The 18011-nt window shown below is 44.9% G+C and overlaps 1 protein-coding gene across 37 annotated transcripts in view; it reads right to left on the reverse strand.

Moving 5' to 3' along the window:
• Window positions 1-17178, reverse strand: part of SORBS1 (sorbin and SH3 domain containing 1) — a 275655-nt gene extending 258477 nt beyond the window's left edge. For 4 of the 37 annotated variants that reach the window (XM_050959924.1, XM_050959923.1, XM_050959935.1 and 1 more), the window contains exon 1: window positions 16943-17154. In XM_050959924.1, the coding sequence (XP_050815881.1) occupies window positions 16943-17020 (78 nt within the window). In that variant the 5' untranslated portion in view covers window positions 17021-17154. Of the gene's footprint in view, window positions 1-16942 lie in introns of all 37 variants that reach the window. The other 33 variants (XM_050959942.1, XM_050959947.1, XM_050959938.1 and 30 more) reach the window with 28 other exon arrangements.
• Between the last annotated feature and the right edge of the window lie 833 nt (window positions 17179-18011).

Consider the following 18011-nt stretch of genomic DNA (forward strand, 5'->3'; position numbering starts at 1 on the left):
GTTAACTTTTTGCTGCCATGTTGTGCATTCTCCTTGTCTTCTTCCTGGTTGTGACTCAAAAGAGAATCAGGAAAACGTCATGAGACAGGCTTCTCTCCTAGTACTTCACGGACGAAAAAAAGTGTGCAGAGAACAGGGCATGTTGGTGCGGTGACACTATGTACCGTGCACTGAATCTCTAGATTACAACACTGTAACAAATCCATCGCTATCCAGGACTTCAATAATGTCATTTTGCTGAATCTTGGTCATTTGGAATTTCTCTGCAACCATGAGGCTAGAAAGCAGATTCTCTTCCTCCAAAAGCACAGATCCTTACCATTGCATTAAGGGAGACTCTCTAATAGCTATGTGTGCGTGGGTGGCACCTGTGCAGGCGGATGACAGAGGGTCGTGAGCTGGTCCCACATCTGAGTGGAGGGAGATGGGGGCCTTGGGCTGGCCCCTGCGGTGTCCCATTTTCCCTTTAAATACAGTCACCCTACTTAGAGTATGGTATACATACACTCCCAGCCAGTTCAATACAATATTTAAACAAATCCCGGAAATTCTCATTGCTATCGGCCACAGACCATTTGTCACATAACGTGCGGGGGATATAACACTATAGTATTCCCAACCTGGCTCACAGAAAACTCACAAGAAGCCCGTGATACCACAAGATTCCAGAGAAAAGGGGTCATATAGATTTGTATACACTTAAGAAAAACCATCTCAGCCATTCTACGCTTCTCTGAAAAGCAAATCATTTAAATTAGAGGCCTAAGTTTGAAAGTGTTGTCCTAAGTGATGAACGGAAGCTAGTAACAGAAAAGCAGAAGTCTAGAACTTGTTTAATGCCTGGAACTGAAGGAAGGGGTGAGAGTCAATGACTTATCTTGTTGCCTAGCAAAGGACAACAAGTCTGTTTATTATTGCCATTTAGCGTCACTCAAGCAGAGTCCCTGCCGCTTCCACCCACTTCAGCCTTGTGATGCATACACACACCAGACCTTTAGCAAAGTCAGCTGTATCAAGCAAGTCAGCGTGGCATGACTATGACCTGATCTTAAAACAAAAAATAATAAAACCAGTCCCTGAAAACAGAACAGCTACTTCCCACCCCCCAAGAAAATGAAGGGAGGCTCCTCAACTAATCCATTTTCAATGGAACAGAGCCTGCAAACAGAACAACGTGACAGCAGTGCAGAGATGCAGTCTAATCACAGACTGTCATTGGTAGAATGCAATGGATGCTTGGTTTGTTTTTACAACCCAGTAATGTAAAAAGACATTTTCCATCACCCTCTGCTGATTTTCAGCAACATGAGCAAATATTGCTTATCACCCTCCTGTACCTAGCACTGACTTTTTCTTTGATAAAATAAACACTTAAAAGGTGACCTTTAAATGAAAAGTTTTTAAACAGAAAGTAACAAGTGTGTGTGGTGCTCTCTCCTGCTTGTTCTTTATCTTTAAAATATCACTAAAGTCCACTCTGGGCTCCCTTCACTTGGAGGTCTCAGCGGTAGAACATGGTTGGTCAGCCCTTTGTAAAGGGAGTGGGTTGTTGAATTTTAAACAAACAACAGCTTTTCACCCAACTGCTGATTCAGGTGTTTGAGTTAAAGAGCTGCTTGGTTTTATCAGTGAGGGAGGATATTTGGGTTTTTGCAGGAGGTTGGTTATTTGTACTGGGGGGGGGGGTTTGTTTGGTTTCATTTTGCTTTTAGTTTTTAAAGTCCTTTAAACAATCTGAGTAAAAACTTCATCACTTCCTCTGTTAATTAATCAGCTTTCACTTGCATTGTAGCCCTGAGAGAATTCTACCAGATCCACAGTCATCCACAGGAGGAAAAAAAACAAAAAAAAACAGTAGACAAGACACACATTTCTAAAGTGGAAAAACAAAAGTCAGGAAAAAGCTTGGGGTGGGGAAAACATTCAAGCCTTTCTTATCCAGTAGTAAAACTACATGCACACAAGAAGAGCACAGCCCTATTTTCTGTCTTTTTTTCAAAGCCCCCTCTCCAAAGAATAATAAACCAATTGCCCATTTTGTTCAATTCATTTGGAGGGGGAGAGAAGGAATACACATTCCAAATGTTTATGATGGTGACAGCTTGGAACCCCTACTGTGAAGTGAATTGCTCTGCATTTAGCTCATAAATGCTATTCTTAGACTCAAAAATTAAGTTTTGGAATCAAAATTAAGTTACAGAAAGTGATTATCATGAGATTTGCATAATAAGTGACAGGTTTTAATCAATAGAAATGTAATGTTCAAACCTCGACCTGCTTCCTGGTATGCAGGAAGGAAAAAGGCAGTGACCGTTACTATCTGGGAGTCAGATGGAAGGAAATTAGTGTGCTGAAAGCAGGGCTTTGGAGCGGAGCCTGGAGCTGGAGCACGGAGCCGATCCGGATCAGTGGAGCTGCAGGTTTTTGCCTGGAGCTGGAGCACAGCTCCAAAGCCCTGGCTGAAAGCACTGCCCATCAAACTGAACAATATTTTCGGCTTCCTTGTGCTCTCTTTCTGGCTGTTCCCGCCTATTGTCTCTTGTTTTATACTTCGATCGTCAGCTTGTTGGGGCAGGGACCATCTCTGTTCTGGGTCTGTACAACACTCAGTGCCATAGGGTCCTGAGCCATGACTGAACTCCAAGATGCTACGAGTCCAATTATGCAGTTACTATGGAACAAGCTCAGGCATCTAATTTCCCCCCTAAGGTGTGAGTACAAGGGGGCAGCCTGGGCAGCAGAGAGAAATGATAGGGCTGGGGGTAGACCTGAGCTCAGAACCACTATGTATCCCCATCACTGCAAATATTCTCCTGTTGCCACAGTTAAAGGAGCATGGAAGGAAATGGAGAAAAACTAAGGGGAGATGGCAGCTATTATGTGAGGGCCTGGTGTGAGGGGACTATGGGGAGCGCTGCAATTTGAGTTGATCTGCAGGAATTGACAGATCCGTTTATTTTAGTGCATGTTCTTTTTAAATGACAAGGGTACCCAGAGCAGTGATGGGTGCGCTTTTATTACACTCCAAATCAAAACGTGCAACTGCATCTGGACCTGGGTTTAGGATTGGAACACCCAACCAATCTGTTTGGACCCAGATCTGGGTTCAGTCCCCATCTCTGTTCAGCAGCACTGCCCACTGAACAAAACACAGCAATTCAGGATGGTAATGACTAGCATTACAACACACGGCCTGCATCCTACATAGTTCACAGTGAGCCACAAACCTCAACATGGGATTGCAGCCTTTCATGGAAAAAGATGGTCCCCAACTGCTCAATGAACACAAAAGTGATTTTCTCAACATTGTATGGAGGGAGAGGAAAAACAGATTCTGAGAAGTGAAGGACAATAAATTCAACTTCTCCAAATCCTCAAACTAGCAGGTTCCCTAATCTCTGGCCACCTCCTCAGAAAAGGGGCCGTACAAAAGAAAATAGAGAAAGATCATAAGAATGGCCATACTGGGTCAGGTCAAAGGTCCATCCAGACCAGTATCCTATCTACGGACAGTAACCAATACCAGGTGTCCCAGAGGGAATGAACCTAACAAGTAATGACCAAGTGATGTCTCTCCCGCCATCCATCTCCACCCTCTGACAAAGAGAGGCTAGGGACACGATTCCTTACCCATCCTGGCTAATAGTCACTAATGGAATTAACCTCCATGAATTTATTTAGTTCTCTTTTAAACCCTGTTATAGTCCTAGCCTTCACAACCTCCTCAGGCAAGGAGTTCCACAGGTTGACCGTGCACTGTGTGAAGAAGAACTTCCTTTTATTTGTTTTAAACCTACTGCCCATTAACTTCATTTGGTGGCCCCTAGTTCTTATATTATGGGAACAAGTAAATAACTTTTCCTTATTCATTTTCTCCACACCACTCATGATGTTATATACCTCTATCATATCCCCCCATAGTCTCCACTTTTCCAAGCTGAAAAGTCCTAGCCTCTTTAATCTCTCCTCATATGGGACCTGTTCCAAACCACTAATCATTTTAGTTGCCCTTCTCTGAACCTTTTCTAATGCCAGTATATCTTTTTTGAGATGAGACCACATCTGTACGCAGTATTCAAGATGTGGGCGTGCCATGGATTTATAAGCGTCAGCATTTCAGTGACAGATTGATCTTAACTGCCATAATCTTCCAGTCAAGCAACAGTGATATCTCATATATTCATGGCATTTCCCATCCATTGGGATCCCAAAGTACTTCATAAACCACATGCAGCATAGGAATCATGTTATTCATCACAGCCACCTCTGGACTAGATTGCAAGAGCTGTTTAACAGTGTGACACAATGTCATGCAACAGGTAGGGGATTATACTGCACCCAGTCAACACTGTAGGGGGAAAGCCAGAGCCCCAAGATGGCACTGAAACAAGTCACCAGGGTTAATGGCCCTCCCCTCGTACAAAGCACAATGGCCTTTTTAATAGGCTCATGTGGTCAGGACTTTATCACCTTGAGAGCACAGTGGCCTCTAGCACCATACAGTGGCATTGTTTCATTACTGATTCAGAGGGAAGAGTGGCACCTACTGAGCCACCAACACCACTTCCTCCAGCATCTGTGTTTTTAGGCAAACTGGAATATAAGAGACATACATATCAACTGAGCAGATCATTTTCCCCGCGTAAAAGTGAGAATGATCGTCTTTTGCACTATTCATTTAAGGATCTCACCGTACAAAATTAGACCTCATAACCTCCATGGCAGTTAGGCAAGCATCCCCCTCAACTTTGCAGACAGGGAAATTAAGGGGCAAAGAAGGTTGTGTGATTTGCTCAAGATCATGCACTAAGTCAGAAACAGAACTAGGAATGGGAATGTCCTGTCTTATGAATACCACACTGAGAGGAAGAGTAGGTGATCCACAGAGACCTTCCCCCAAAACACTTGCAAACTAGAATACAGACATGAGGCCGGGGCACTGGAACAAGTGGGGCCAGGGGGCCTTAAGGGCAAGCGACAAGGGAGAGGAGGCAGAGAGGATAGAGAGAGGGCAGGGCCTTGTGGGAAAGAGGTGGCATGAGGGCAGGGCCTCGGGGGAGGGGCAGAATGGGAGTGAGGCACAATTCAGGCACCGGTGCTCCCCCACCTCCTTCCAGAGAGCTTCCAGCACTCCTGCATGAGGCAACAAGTGGAGGCTGGAATAACCAAGAGGGTGCCCAGCAGGTGTTAGACATAAATAAGGGCATGTTTACACTACAAAATTTAATTGACTTAAGTTAGGTCAACCTACAGCCACCGCAGTAATTAAATCAGCGCGTCATGTCCACACTATGTTCCTTCTGTCGGCAGTGTGCATCCTCACCAGGAATGCTTGCACCAACTTAAGTGGGTAATTGTGTGGCACTGTAGCCCTGAGGCCATGGGGCTCCAGCTATCTACTCTGGGATTCCAGCTGTCAAAGGCAGCAACAGGCAATGTAAGCAATCCTGTTTCTATACAGACACTGTATTGCCCTAACTAGATCAACCTAAGCACTATAACTCTCGTGGAGCCAGAGTTATTAGGTCGGCATAGTGAGCAAGTTAAACCAATGGGAGGAACACTGCTGTGTAGACGCTTATACAGTTAGGTCGACATAAGCTGCCTTATGTCAACCTAACTCTGTAATGTAGACCAGGCCTTAATGAGCAAGTTTCCCCTGACACACTACTCCATATTCAAATCACTAGCTGGTGTGAAGTGCCATATGGGCATATTCAGTATTTCAGAAGATGATGGGTTCTTGCCACTTAGATGCACATAGGAGACTAGAAGGAAGCCACCACAGTCCAAGCCCACCCAACCCCTTGGGTCCAAGCTCAGGTGGCTAGCCCAAGCCAAAGAGTGTGCCACAACCACCATAGTGCTATTTTTCTCATGCTACCTCAAGTGGAGCTAGCACACGTCTGTCTCTCTGGGCTGGGAGGTTTGTGGACCTACCCCCTAGAGAGGCCTGTCTACACAGCAGGATTAAGGAAGAAGTATAAAAATTTTAGGCTAGTAGGAAACAATGGTCATTCAGCAACTCGCCCTCAGCCGGGGGCCGGTGTGTTCAACAGAGTGCCTGTACTGAGAGGTCTATGATACATGCCGCACCCATCTTCTCTGCACAGCTGAGGGCCACTTTACTAGGAGGGAAATTCTTCTAGGTGTCAATAGGGCAAATGGCTTAGCATTTGCTATGAGTTTTTGGCACACGCTATGAGATACTGCTGGCACTTTTGTTGGGGTGGCACTCGGGCCCTTTTGTGTCATTTGAAACTGAGGTGCTGCTACAGTTCAGCAAAGGACTAAACAAGGCCATTGTGTGGGTTCCATATTCCCGCTCTCTTTCTCACTCTCAGACCAACTCCACTCCCTTAAAAGCCAGATGATTTATTTAATATCAGAGGGGTAGCCGTGTTAGTCTGGATCTGTAAAAGCAGCAAAGAGTCCTATGGCACCTTATAGACTAACAGACGTTTTGGAGCATGAGCTTTCGTGGGTGAATACCCACTTCGTCAGATGCATGTGGGTATTGCATGCATCTGACGAAGTGGGTATTCACCCACGAAAGCTCATGCTCCAAAACGTCTGTTAATCTATAAGGTGCCACAGGACTCTTTGCTGATTTATTTAACGACCAGCCTGGCCAGCTCAGCCTGGTATCTTCCTGGTCCTGATCCAAAGCCCACATGTTAACAGGAGTCTTTCTGGGGACTTCAGTGGCTTTGGATCAGGCCTTTTGCTCTTACATGGGACTCCAAGAGTCTGCAGCTGATAGTTATAGACTGATGAAGCATAAGGCACAGAGTCATCTGGCTCATACTATGTCCCAGCTTTGCTGGCTCCACAGTGCCAGCAGCAGTACATTTGTATGGGTCAATCTAATCAGTGGGTGCCTGATGTTACGTTTTTCAACGAGCACAAACAGACTTGCAGCCTGAATTGCTTTTGTTCTAGATAAAGGAAAAACCACACACCAACAAAGAACAAAAGTAAATTCTCCACGAGATAGCAAAGTGCAGCCAGGGCCGGCTTTAGGAAGTGCAGGGCCCAATTCGAACAGTTTCGGCGGGGCCCTGGCAGGGATGACTTAAAAAAAAAAAGTAGGAAAAAAAAGCCTTTCATTTCTTTCATGTATTATTTACTTTCCATAACTAACTAAATAAAAAAATTATATATTATGTACATTGCATCATATATGCTGTTGATTGGTTATTAATGACCGCCGTTTCACATGTGTGGGTCCCCGCCACTCCCTGGGGGTGTGCACATATGGGGGTCCCAGCTGCTCCCTGCCCCTCTCATTGAAGCAGGTGTGCAGGGTTACTGCCCTGGGAACTGCAGGGCAGCAGTGAACATGGGGCTGGTTGGAGGCAGGGCAGGGGCTGACTGGAGGTAGGTCTGGCTGCAGGCAGGGCAAGGGGTGCAGGGCTGGATGGAGACAGGGGGTGTGTGGGGCGAGCTGGCTTCAGGCAGGGCCGCAGGGGGGTGCAGCAGGGGTTGGCTTGAGACAGGACAGGGTGTGCAGGGCTGATGCGGGCAGCAGTGTGTGTAGGGCTGGCTAGTTCTGGGCAGGGCCGCAGGGGTGTGTGGCAGTGGTTGACTGGAGACAGAGCAAGGGGTTTGGCAGGGGCTGGCTGTGGGCACGGGGTGCAGAGCTGGCTGTAGGCAGGGAGAGCGCAGCTGGTGTGGGCAGGGCAGAGGTGCAGCAGAGGCAGCTGGAGCCCCAGCCCTTTAAGTAGCCCCCAAACCCACCGCTATCCCAGGGCTTTGAGGGCTATTTAAAGGGCCCGGGGCTCCCCAGCTTCTACCTCGCCCCGGACCTTTTAAATAGCCGTGGGAGCCCTAGGGAATGCATGGGGGTAGCGGGGCTCCGGCGGCTATTTAAAGGACCGGGGTGGCAGGGGCAGCTGGAGCCCCGGCCCTTTAAATAACCCCCGGAGCCCCTTGCTCCAGCCAGAGCTCCAGCTGGGAGAGCGGGGCCGCGGGGCTTGCCACGCTCCCGCCTGCACTTTGGTCAAGGGAGTGGGACCACGGAAGACCCCGGAGCAGACCACAGCCGGGGACCTGGGGTAAGTTAAAAAAAAAAATTAAAATGGTGCCTAAGGCGAGGGGCCCGATTCCCAGGAATCTGGCGAATCGGCCTAAAGTCAGCCCTGAGTGCAGCTCTCAGCTCTGTCCTGTGAAGTAGCCTATCCAGACTCCTAACAACTAAAGGTCCATATACCTCAGCACAGAAGTAGATCTACTGAGTCAAGAGGTGTCTCTTCATTCCTACTAGAAGTGAGAAAGCCCAACCCGATGGCAACAAACAGCGAAATAAGAGGCCTGGGATCTTTTAAATGAAAACCCCCAACCAAGGAGGAACAGATGTACAGAGTATGCAAACCCAGGAGAAGGAAGATTTATCAGCAGGGATTGTACAGACTGCAGCTACAATCAGAAAAAAATATTCCCCCCATTCTCATGCACTGAGCAGAACCATTTTATATGGAGTATTTGAATGTAATACCTACCTGACTCACACCCATAGCTGAACAACAGGATTCCCCCATTTCTAAAGGGCTGCTGAAATAGGACCTGTGCTAAGTTTTGGGCCTGATGCAAGATTTCTCTTAGAGTTCCTATTGTTTGCAAGCTAGCAAGAAGGCATAGACTCATCAGTTCACTGAAGATCACTGTTGTAGCTGCATGACATCCACATTGTATTTCTCTACTAATTAGAAATAAAACACAATTAAAAGAATTTAAATGGAATGATCCCCATCCAGTGTCATTATCACAAAGACTGCTTAGCAGTTCTCTCCCACGTACACATCCATTCTGTCCCAAGAATTAGGACAGTCTTAGCAGGTGTTTTTTGCTTTATTTATCTCTATATGCATAATTGTTATGAAAGCCTACACAGTTGTCCAACAAACTGATGCATTAAATCAAATATACTTTAAGAAATACATTAATAAAAACCTACTGTTAATAAAGAGAAATTATTACAAGGCCTGCAGGACTGTACATATAGTGGGTACTACCCATTGGTCTGATAAAAGGTAGCCATCCATCTGACATTAGTAGCTTCTTTAATACTTGTCAATATTTTCCCATGGACAATGTAGCCCATCATTACACAAGCTGTGTATTACTGCAAAGAAAGCACTCTGGGGACAACTAATGTCTCTTACTGTGTGTTTGTACAGTGCCAAGCATCTGGGGGCGTAATCCTGGTGCCCCTACCTGCAATTTTAGTTCAAGTAATAATAAGAGAACCTGTTATAAAAGAGAACAGGGACTAAGATTTATTATTTACTATCTTTGTTATGGAAGGGCCAAAACCTGATAGTGTGTAATTAAGCACCTGTTTTAAAGGGAAGGCAATGAACTCTTCAGGAGCCATTGTACGAAGCTTTTGAAATAGCCCAACTTCAGCAGGCAAAGATTTACAGGTATTTTAGAGAGAGAGATTCAAGCCACTAAATTCAGATCCAAATTTCTCCCGTGTCTGGGGAATTTCTATCAGTTGTAATAAAACTTATGTCTCACTGATATGGCAGAACTGAAAATGGCCAGACAGGTAGCAAATTGTGATTCCTACTCCTGACTGGCTAAGGATTGCATGCATCTTTATTATTTTTATTAGCACACCTCTCCCATCCCATGACTGTCTCATCCATTTGTTTGGTCTTGTTTCTTATGATAATCTCTTTGGAGCAGAGACTGTTATTTACTATACCTGCTTGTACAGCACCTCGCACAATGTGGCTTCAGCTTGGCTGGCCTCTAGATGCTACCAGAATCTAAATATTAAAAAATCCACAACTCTTTTCAAAGATGACAATTACCCCCAAAAAGCAGAACTTGAGCGAGACAATAGGGAAAGTCAGGACAAGGGATTCTAAGCCAGGATACAGTGCAAAGCATGTGCTTTAGATGTGTGTTCTCTTTTCAAATCTTAGATGAGTGTAAATTGGTTCCTAATTTACTGAGGGTTATATTCCCTCTGTTCTTGGCGACTTCAAAAAGAAAGAGAGAAGGGGGAAATATCAATAGATGTGAGCTAAACCACTCCTAAAAAAGGTATAAAATATTTAGCAGGTTCTTTTAATAATTAACCAGCACAGGAGTGTGTAAGCTCTCTGTACTGATGGCACTGCACCGGCCTTGTCAAAGAAGAAACAAAACTATGTAATCGCCTATTAAAATGTGTTATCATGGGGATGCTTCCAGGGCTCAGGGTGCTACACTGCCTCAGCAGACGCTGTCGTGCAAAACCATTTCCCTGAAGATCTTTCTTTGGGGTTTGAGTATATGTTGCATTCTTCCCTTTGTGTGATGTACTGAACCTAATATGTTTCTGAATGTTTTTTCTTGAAACGTGCATTACATGAGAACGTTATAAGACTTCACTGGTAACTGATATTACACACTGCCCACATTGCTATGTTCACGAGCGTCATTTATGATCTCTCTCAGAGTAGAGGAGAGACAGGCCTCAGTTTTAATGAACAGAAAGAAGATTCTTTGCTAAGGCTGCTGGACACAGACAGACCCCATGGCTCTTCCTGGATCTCTTTCTCCTAAAATGACTCACTCTGTCTGTACTGCTTACCATCACCATACAAGGTCTTCCTAAATCCTGGCCTGGACTCAGCAATGAAAGGATAGACAGCTAACTATGGTCCAGTATCCAACCTCCTAATTGAAGAGGTCCCCTGGGAAATCTGTGGGTAGAGGATAAAAGAACAAACTGGCTTGAAACAGAAAAGGGGGCACAACTCCTGGAGCAGGAAGGAGCACTGACAAATACTGGATTGCACATATTCAAGGCTGAAGTCTGCAGCTGACCCCAAAGATCAGCAGATTAGGGGACCCCACACACACATACATATACACACACATACATATACACACACACACATTTTGCCTGCCTTCTGGAGATGGCGTTAGAAGCAGGAAGCTTTTCTGAGCTGCTATTATCTTAAACTCTTCATCCAGGGGTTTATTTAAACATAGTTCAACTCTTTAGCCACTGGCAAACTGTCAAATTTCTCCCATTATTTGCTATTTGAACTGTGTGACTGGTCAGTTGAGTCACATGCTATGGTTTCTGCGCCCTGACTGGCTGATTCCCAAACACAAGATGACAGCCTTCAAGATGGAAAAGGGGGTAACAGTAACATTGCAAAATTTGCAGATGACACAAACTACTCAAGATAGTTAAGTCCAAAGCAGACTGCGAAGAGTTACAGAGTCACAAAAGGCAACAAAACAGCAGATGAAATTCAATGCTGATAAATGCAAAGTAATGCACATTGAAAAACATAATCCCAAATATACATATAGAATGATGGGATCTATATTAGCTGTTACCACTCAAGAAAGAGATCTTGGAGTCATTGTGACTAGGTCTCTGAAAACACCCACTCAATTTGCAGCAGCAGTCAAAAAAGTGAACAGAATGATGGGAATCATTAGGAAAGGAATAAATAATAAGACAGAAAATATAATTTCCTGTGTATAAATCTATGGTATACTCACATTTGGAATACTACATGCAGATGTGGTCGCCCCATCTAAAAAAAGATAGAGTATATTGGAATGGGAAAAGGTATAGAAAAGGGCAACAAAAATTATGAGGCGTAAGGAATGGCTTCCATATGAGAGATCAATAAGACTAGGACTTTTCAGCTTGGAAAAGAGACAACTAAGGAGGGATATGATAGAGGTCTATAAAATCATGACTGGTTTGGAGAAAGTAAACAAGCGTTATTTACTCCTTCTCAAAACACAAGAACTAGGGGGTTACCAAATGATATTAATAAGCACCAGGTTTAAAACAAAAAGAAGTATTTCTTCATACAATGCACAGTCAACTTGTGGAACTCTTTGCCAGAGGATGTTGTGAAAGCTAAGACTATAACAGGTTTCAGAAAAGAATTAGATAATTTCATGGATGATAGGTCCATCAATGGCTATTTGCCAGGATGGGCAGGGATGGTGTCCCTAGATTCTGTTTGCCAGAAGCTGGGAATGGGTGACAGGGGATGGATCACTTGATGATTACCTGTTCTGTTCATTCCCTCGGGGGCACCTGGCATTGGCCACTGTTGGAAGATAGGATACTGGGCTAGATGGACCTACGATCTGACGCAGTATGGCCGTTCTTATGTTCTAATGGATGTCAAATACTTCTGAAGCAAGTCCATTTCACACAAGTATTCACCAACATGAACATTCCAGGGAGCAAAAACTGTCCTATAAACAGTTCCAAAAACTGAGCCAATGGAAGGGAGTTAAATAATAATAGCAAAGACATGTCTTATTTGAACAAAAACTTGCAAATATTTTCCCAGTGTTTGCACAGACCCAGTCAGAGCACACGACAGAAGGGAGTGGGAGCAAATAGTTATCCTTATGGGTTAAACAGATCACCTTGTTTGCAATTTAGTACATCCCCTTGTTTAAATACTATTAATGACAGAGAAAAGTCCGCATATGCACCTCGACTGAGACAGCTTCAAGGATGCTCCATGATCCACAGTGAACATGGCATATTTAGACTCACAGAGTTGACACAGACTCACAGACTTTAAGGTCAGACAAGACCAACGTGATCATCCAGTCTGACCTCCTGCATGTTGCAGGCCACAGAATCGCACCAACTCCCGAAATAGACCCTTAACCTCTGGATGAGTTACTGGAGTCCTTAAATCATAGGTTAAAGACTTCAAGATACAGAGAATCCACCATTTCCACTAGTTTAAACCTACAAGTGACCCATGCCTCATGCTGCAGAAGAAAGCAATAAACCTTCAAGGTCTCTGCCAATCTGACCTGGGGAAAAATTCCTTCCTGACCCAAATATGGCGATCGGTTAGACCCTGAGCATGTGAGCAAGACCCAGCAGGAAGATACCTGGGAAAGAATTCGCTGTAGTAACTCAGAGCCCTCCCCACCCAGTGCGCAAGCAGCTCTGCATGGCTGTCACCTGCAGGCACCATCCCCTGGCCAATGAGAGTGCGGAGCTGGTGCTCGGAGTGGTAGCAGAGTGTGGAGCCCCGTGCCCCTCCCCACCGAGGAGCTAGACCTGCTGCTGGCCACTTCCAGGGCACAGTGTGGTATCAGGACAGGTAGGGACTAGCCTGCCTTAGCCAGGCAGCACCGCCGATGGGACTTTTAATGGCCCGGTCGGCAGTGCTGACCAAGAGCCACCATGACCCAGTGCCTTACATTCCGTGACCTAGTACTAGGTCGCAGCCCACAGTTTGAAAACCACTGGACTAGATGACCTCTTGAGGTCACTTCCAGTCCTATGATTCTATGATTCTGGCTGGGGCCCGAAGCAAGAAATCTCACAAGAGAGCGTCTTTTCTCAAAGTTTTTATCCACTTTTACAGAACAAACAGTTTCCATAAGCATGTAGGTCCTATGTATTGTTAGTGCCTAGGACCCCTTTGTGGTAGGGATGGTGCACGACTGAACCTCACAAAGCAAAGCTGGTTCACAATCCCAGGAAAGCAAGACAACCACATACACATTTTTATATTAGCTATCAACCCACAAAGAAGATTTAATGGCCAGATTACAAATAAACTAGGCAGGGCTAGCTGTAAATTTAGGAGCAACACATGGGGCTTCCATCAATGCTTGTCTGTAGTTCTGTCTCAGTTGCCCCAGCCACGAGAGCTGTAGAAGCATCGTAGCTACCTCATGGACAGATGGAACACATTTATCATTGCTCTCCCTTGTGGCTGGTGCCTGGAGCCAACTCCCACAGCTAAACGTCTTCATCTTGCCTGGGGGAGGGGTACTTCAGGCCTGGAGGTGCCCTCCAGAATGTCTTTCTGGGGAAAGGAGAAAGCTATGTCACTTGGAGGCAGCATGACCTGGTGACCAGGCCACTGGCCTGGGAGTTCTGCTCCCGGCTCTGTCACTGGCCTTTGGAAAAGTTCTATCTCTCTCTCTCCTTCCGTCCTTTACTTTGTCTGCCTCTATTGTAAGCTCTTTGGGCCAGACCTGCCTCGTGCTATATGTCCATACAGCACCATGGGGCCTTGGTCTCAGCTGGGGCTTCTACTGTCATACAAATCACATTGTGTAATGCATGTGCTGACCAAGCCTTAACCCTTGAGGCATAAACAATATATAGGTAGCATAGGGCCAATCCTGCAATGTGTCTTTATGTGCATAGTGCCACTAAGGTCAATGGGCTTATGCACGTGAATGAAGTTTTCAGGATCAGATCAATGGACTTGTGGACATTCCTCTGGCTTAGTGTAAAGAAAAGTGCAGCGAGAGAATAGATCTATCAATGTGGAACAGCCAGAAAGGGCATAGAGCTCTTAGCTTTAAAAAAAAAAAAAAAAAAAAATCAATAAGGCTAATTTGGAATTCCCATTTACCCTGTCCTATAATGCAAAAACAAAGAGGCACTCAATGAAACTAAGAGCCAAACATTTAAAGCAGATCCAACGCAACACTTTAGGGAGTTTAGGCGATAGATAATTAACCAGTGGAGCTCACTGCTGCAAGATATCAGCAAGGCAAATAATTTCCTATCCATTTCATAAATGAATAAGCAAAGCAGCTGTCATGACATTAAGTAGGATAAGTAAATTCAAGGACCAACAACTGTTGCCAAACACCATCTTTGAATGATGACTCTCCCCCCAAATATTCTCACATATAGTACTCTTTTCAAAATAAGAAATGTAATTTAAGTGAAGAACAGTAATTTAAACCTTTCCTCAGATGCTCCCTTCTCTAAAGCTGCCACCATGGTAATTCAGCATTTTCAGTATGCTTCAACGTTTCACTGACATCACCCCAGCCCTCGCACCCTTTCCCTCAATAGCAAGTGGAGAACGTGCAAGAAGAAACCTGCTTATCACATTATCTCCCCTTGTCATAGTCCTGTAATTTTGTACACTCAACATCAGCTGTGCAATTATTACTGAGGGAAAAGGCACCTGAAAATACTGCTCATTTTGAACCTACAATAATTCTTACTTTTCTGATTTCTAGCTTAGCCCTCCATGCATACAGAACATTAGAAACAGCTTTTTTTCTGGATAGAATGTGTGTGTGTTGTGGAATAAGTCTATTGTGTTCTTAAGGAGACACAATAATTGTGGTTTTGACTGTCTAAACATCACAGTGTATTTGCATGCTTCTCTATAGATTTACTGTACTGGGGTTGGCTTTATAGAGTAGACTATCTTTAAAATATTCTGCATATTTTAAGATAATCAATAAATCTAAACAACCAAGAAACAGTGTGAGTGAAGAACCAGTGCAACAGAATCACTAAAGTATCAGTGCTAGTATAAGAGAAGCAACATGGTTAGAGCACTAGTCTGGGGACTCAGGAGACAAAGGAGCTATTCCCACCTCTGCCACTGAGGTGCTACTTGACCTTGGGCAAACCATTTAACCTCTCTGGGCCTCTGTTTCTCCTCTCACCCTTTGTCTGTCTTGTCTCTTTGACTGTTAAGCTCTGTGGGGCAGGGAGTGTCTTTCACTGTGTGTCTGTACAGCACCTAGCACCAGGGGTCCTGATCTCAAATAATATAGATTTTTAATGCACTACTGTACAAATTATAGTTCAGGGAGAGCAGTGCCAACACAAGCAGAACAGAAATACTGAGCAGCAGCTAAAAGTCAGTAAACCATTCCCCCTCTTCCCTTAGATAGGTACACAGCACACCCTTGCTTGGGCAAATCCCATTCATGAAGTTCCAAGATCCACTCTAAGTGGAGCTTTTGCTTTAGGAACTAAAATTGATACAGGCAGTTTGGAGGCATAGCAACTTTAGGCCTGGCATGAGCACAGTACACTCACTGTTTAAAAATCAAATGCGTACAAGCTGGAGAACAGGCAGTTTTGCTGAAATGAGATCTGCGCAGCAGGGCAGGAATGGCTTTCCCATTACCCTAATAGGCTAACAAATAAACAAGTGATATTCTTGCTCCTGGCAAAACACAATGGTGATTTCTCACCGCCCCTAAGACACCTTACAACAGGAGCAGAAACACCAGGGATGCAGGATCTGACATGTAAATATAAGAGTGGGCTGTAAATACAGCCCTTTCCATGCTGGGACATAATTAAACTGCTGTAAATTCACAAGCACCAAGACATCTACCCCATCTGTCAGGCAACAGGGATATCTGAAGCTGTTGCTGTTTTTTTTCCACTCCTGAATTTTTTATGGACAGGTCTCTCCACGGAAATGCACGGATCATACCAATCCTTGGGAACAATGGAGTGATCTAGATTAACCAATAGCCCCTTCCCCACCCATAGAGACATTTCCTCCTACCAGCCTTGTATTTTATTCAAACTACAGCAAGTGTCGATTCCCCGAAGTACAGTGTTCTCGGTGTGCAGCACGCACGGCGGCATTCATGCACTGCTGACTTGATAATTGCATTATCTGCAGCCACTGATGAATGAACAACTGTAATGCATACATCCTGCTTTTAGCTCTCCCAGGGCTGGGAGATGAAGCTTTTCACAGCAGATGTAGTTTACTCAGTCCAAACACACGCAGAACACGTATGTGTGTATTTCCTCTTGTGTTAACCGGGATGTTCTATTTGTGCCCACACCAAAACCAAAATTCCATTTCTGTTTAAAGCGATTATTACAAAGTCTTTCCTAAAGCCAGGTCTCTACCTCTGCAATCTCCTTCACCTGCAAATAAAAGGCTCTGTAATAAATATTTGATTTGTATAAAAATTGTGGTGCAACATAACAATGTCTAGAATACAGAGACGAGACTAACACCCTACAGCATGATGGCCTTTTACAGAACACCTAGACCTCCTGGCTACGACGGCCTCAGTAATAAAATAGACCCCTCTGGATTCCTTAATACGGGGTAAAGGGGTGGAGTTACTAGCTACTACACCTGGAAAAGGTCTGGCTTGATGAAAAAGTTAAATGCATAGATGATCTTACCTTGCAAATGAATCGGCAGCTTCCTTGCTCCGAGAACACTACATGCTGCAGATTTGCTGCTCTGTTTTTCTGTGGCATGAAGTCTTGACTTCACAGACACACGAGCAGCTGGCCAATGGGCTGTGTTTCCTCCCCCCTTATTAGAATGGCTGTGGAATCATCCACTCCGGCAGAGCTCAGCTGGGAAGCCTCGCAAATGGTTCCTTCTCACCAACGCAACAGCAAAAATGGAAAGGGTCTGTGCTTTCCACTGGAGAAAACAAGGAGGGCTGATAAGAGTGCGATCAGTTACTCTTCATCCACCAGGCAGCCTCCGCGCTGGGCAAGCCAGCTGGCTAAGGCTGGGGTGAAACATCCACGGATGTAGTATCCCCTTTCTGCACTTGTTGTAGGCTCCCCTCACTCCTAATCCCAGGCATGGTGAAATTGTTAGGAGGAAGGGTGGGAACCCACATTAAGGTCTTGAAGAGGCAGACAGAGTTGAAAGGATGTTGTAACTCCGAAACCAGTTAGCACATTGTAATCAAAGGCATTTTCATATGCCCATCACTGTCTAATCTAGGGATAATGGAAACCACAGGAAAAATAAGGAGATGAGAGAAATTCACTCCTTGGTTGGTAATTAATTCAATGTCTGGAGCCTGGGAACAGAGCATTGAAGTGGAGGGGAGAAGATCCCTACCTATTTAACTCTACTTTCACAGGCTATTATTTATTATGTGTATTGCAGTGGTGCTGAAGAGTCCCAGCCATGGACCAGGACTGCGCTGTGCTTGGCACAGGACAAACAGAACAAAGACAGTCCCTGCCCCAAAGAGCCCCCTGCAGAAAATATACATTTAAATCAACCCACTCAGGTTCTGATCTGCTGCTTGCACATAGCAAGAAATCCCATTGAAACCAACAGGGATGTTCACCTACCTCAAAATAGCAGGATCTTTTGTAGGGTGACCAGATGTCCTGATTTTATAGGGACAGTCCTGATCTGGGGGTCTTTTTCTTATATAGGCTCCTATTACCACCCACCTCCATTCTGATTTTTCACATGTGCTGTCTGGTCACCCTAATC

This window comes from Gopherus flavomarginatus, chromosome 6 (genome assembly GCF_025201925.1).
Source record: "Gopherus flavomarginatus isolate rGopFla2 chromosome 6, rGopFla2.mat.asm, whole genome shotgun sequence".
NCBI classification, from domain to species: domain Eukaryota; kingdom Metazoa; phylum Chordata; order Testudines; family Testudinidae; genus Gopherus; species Gopherus flavomarginatus.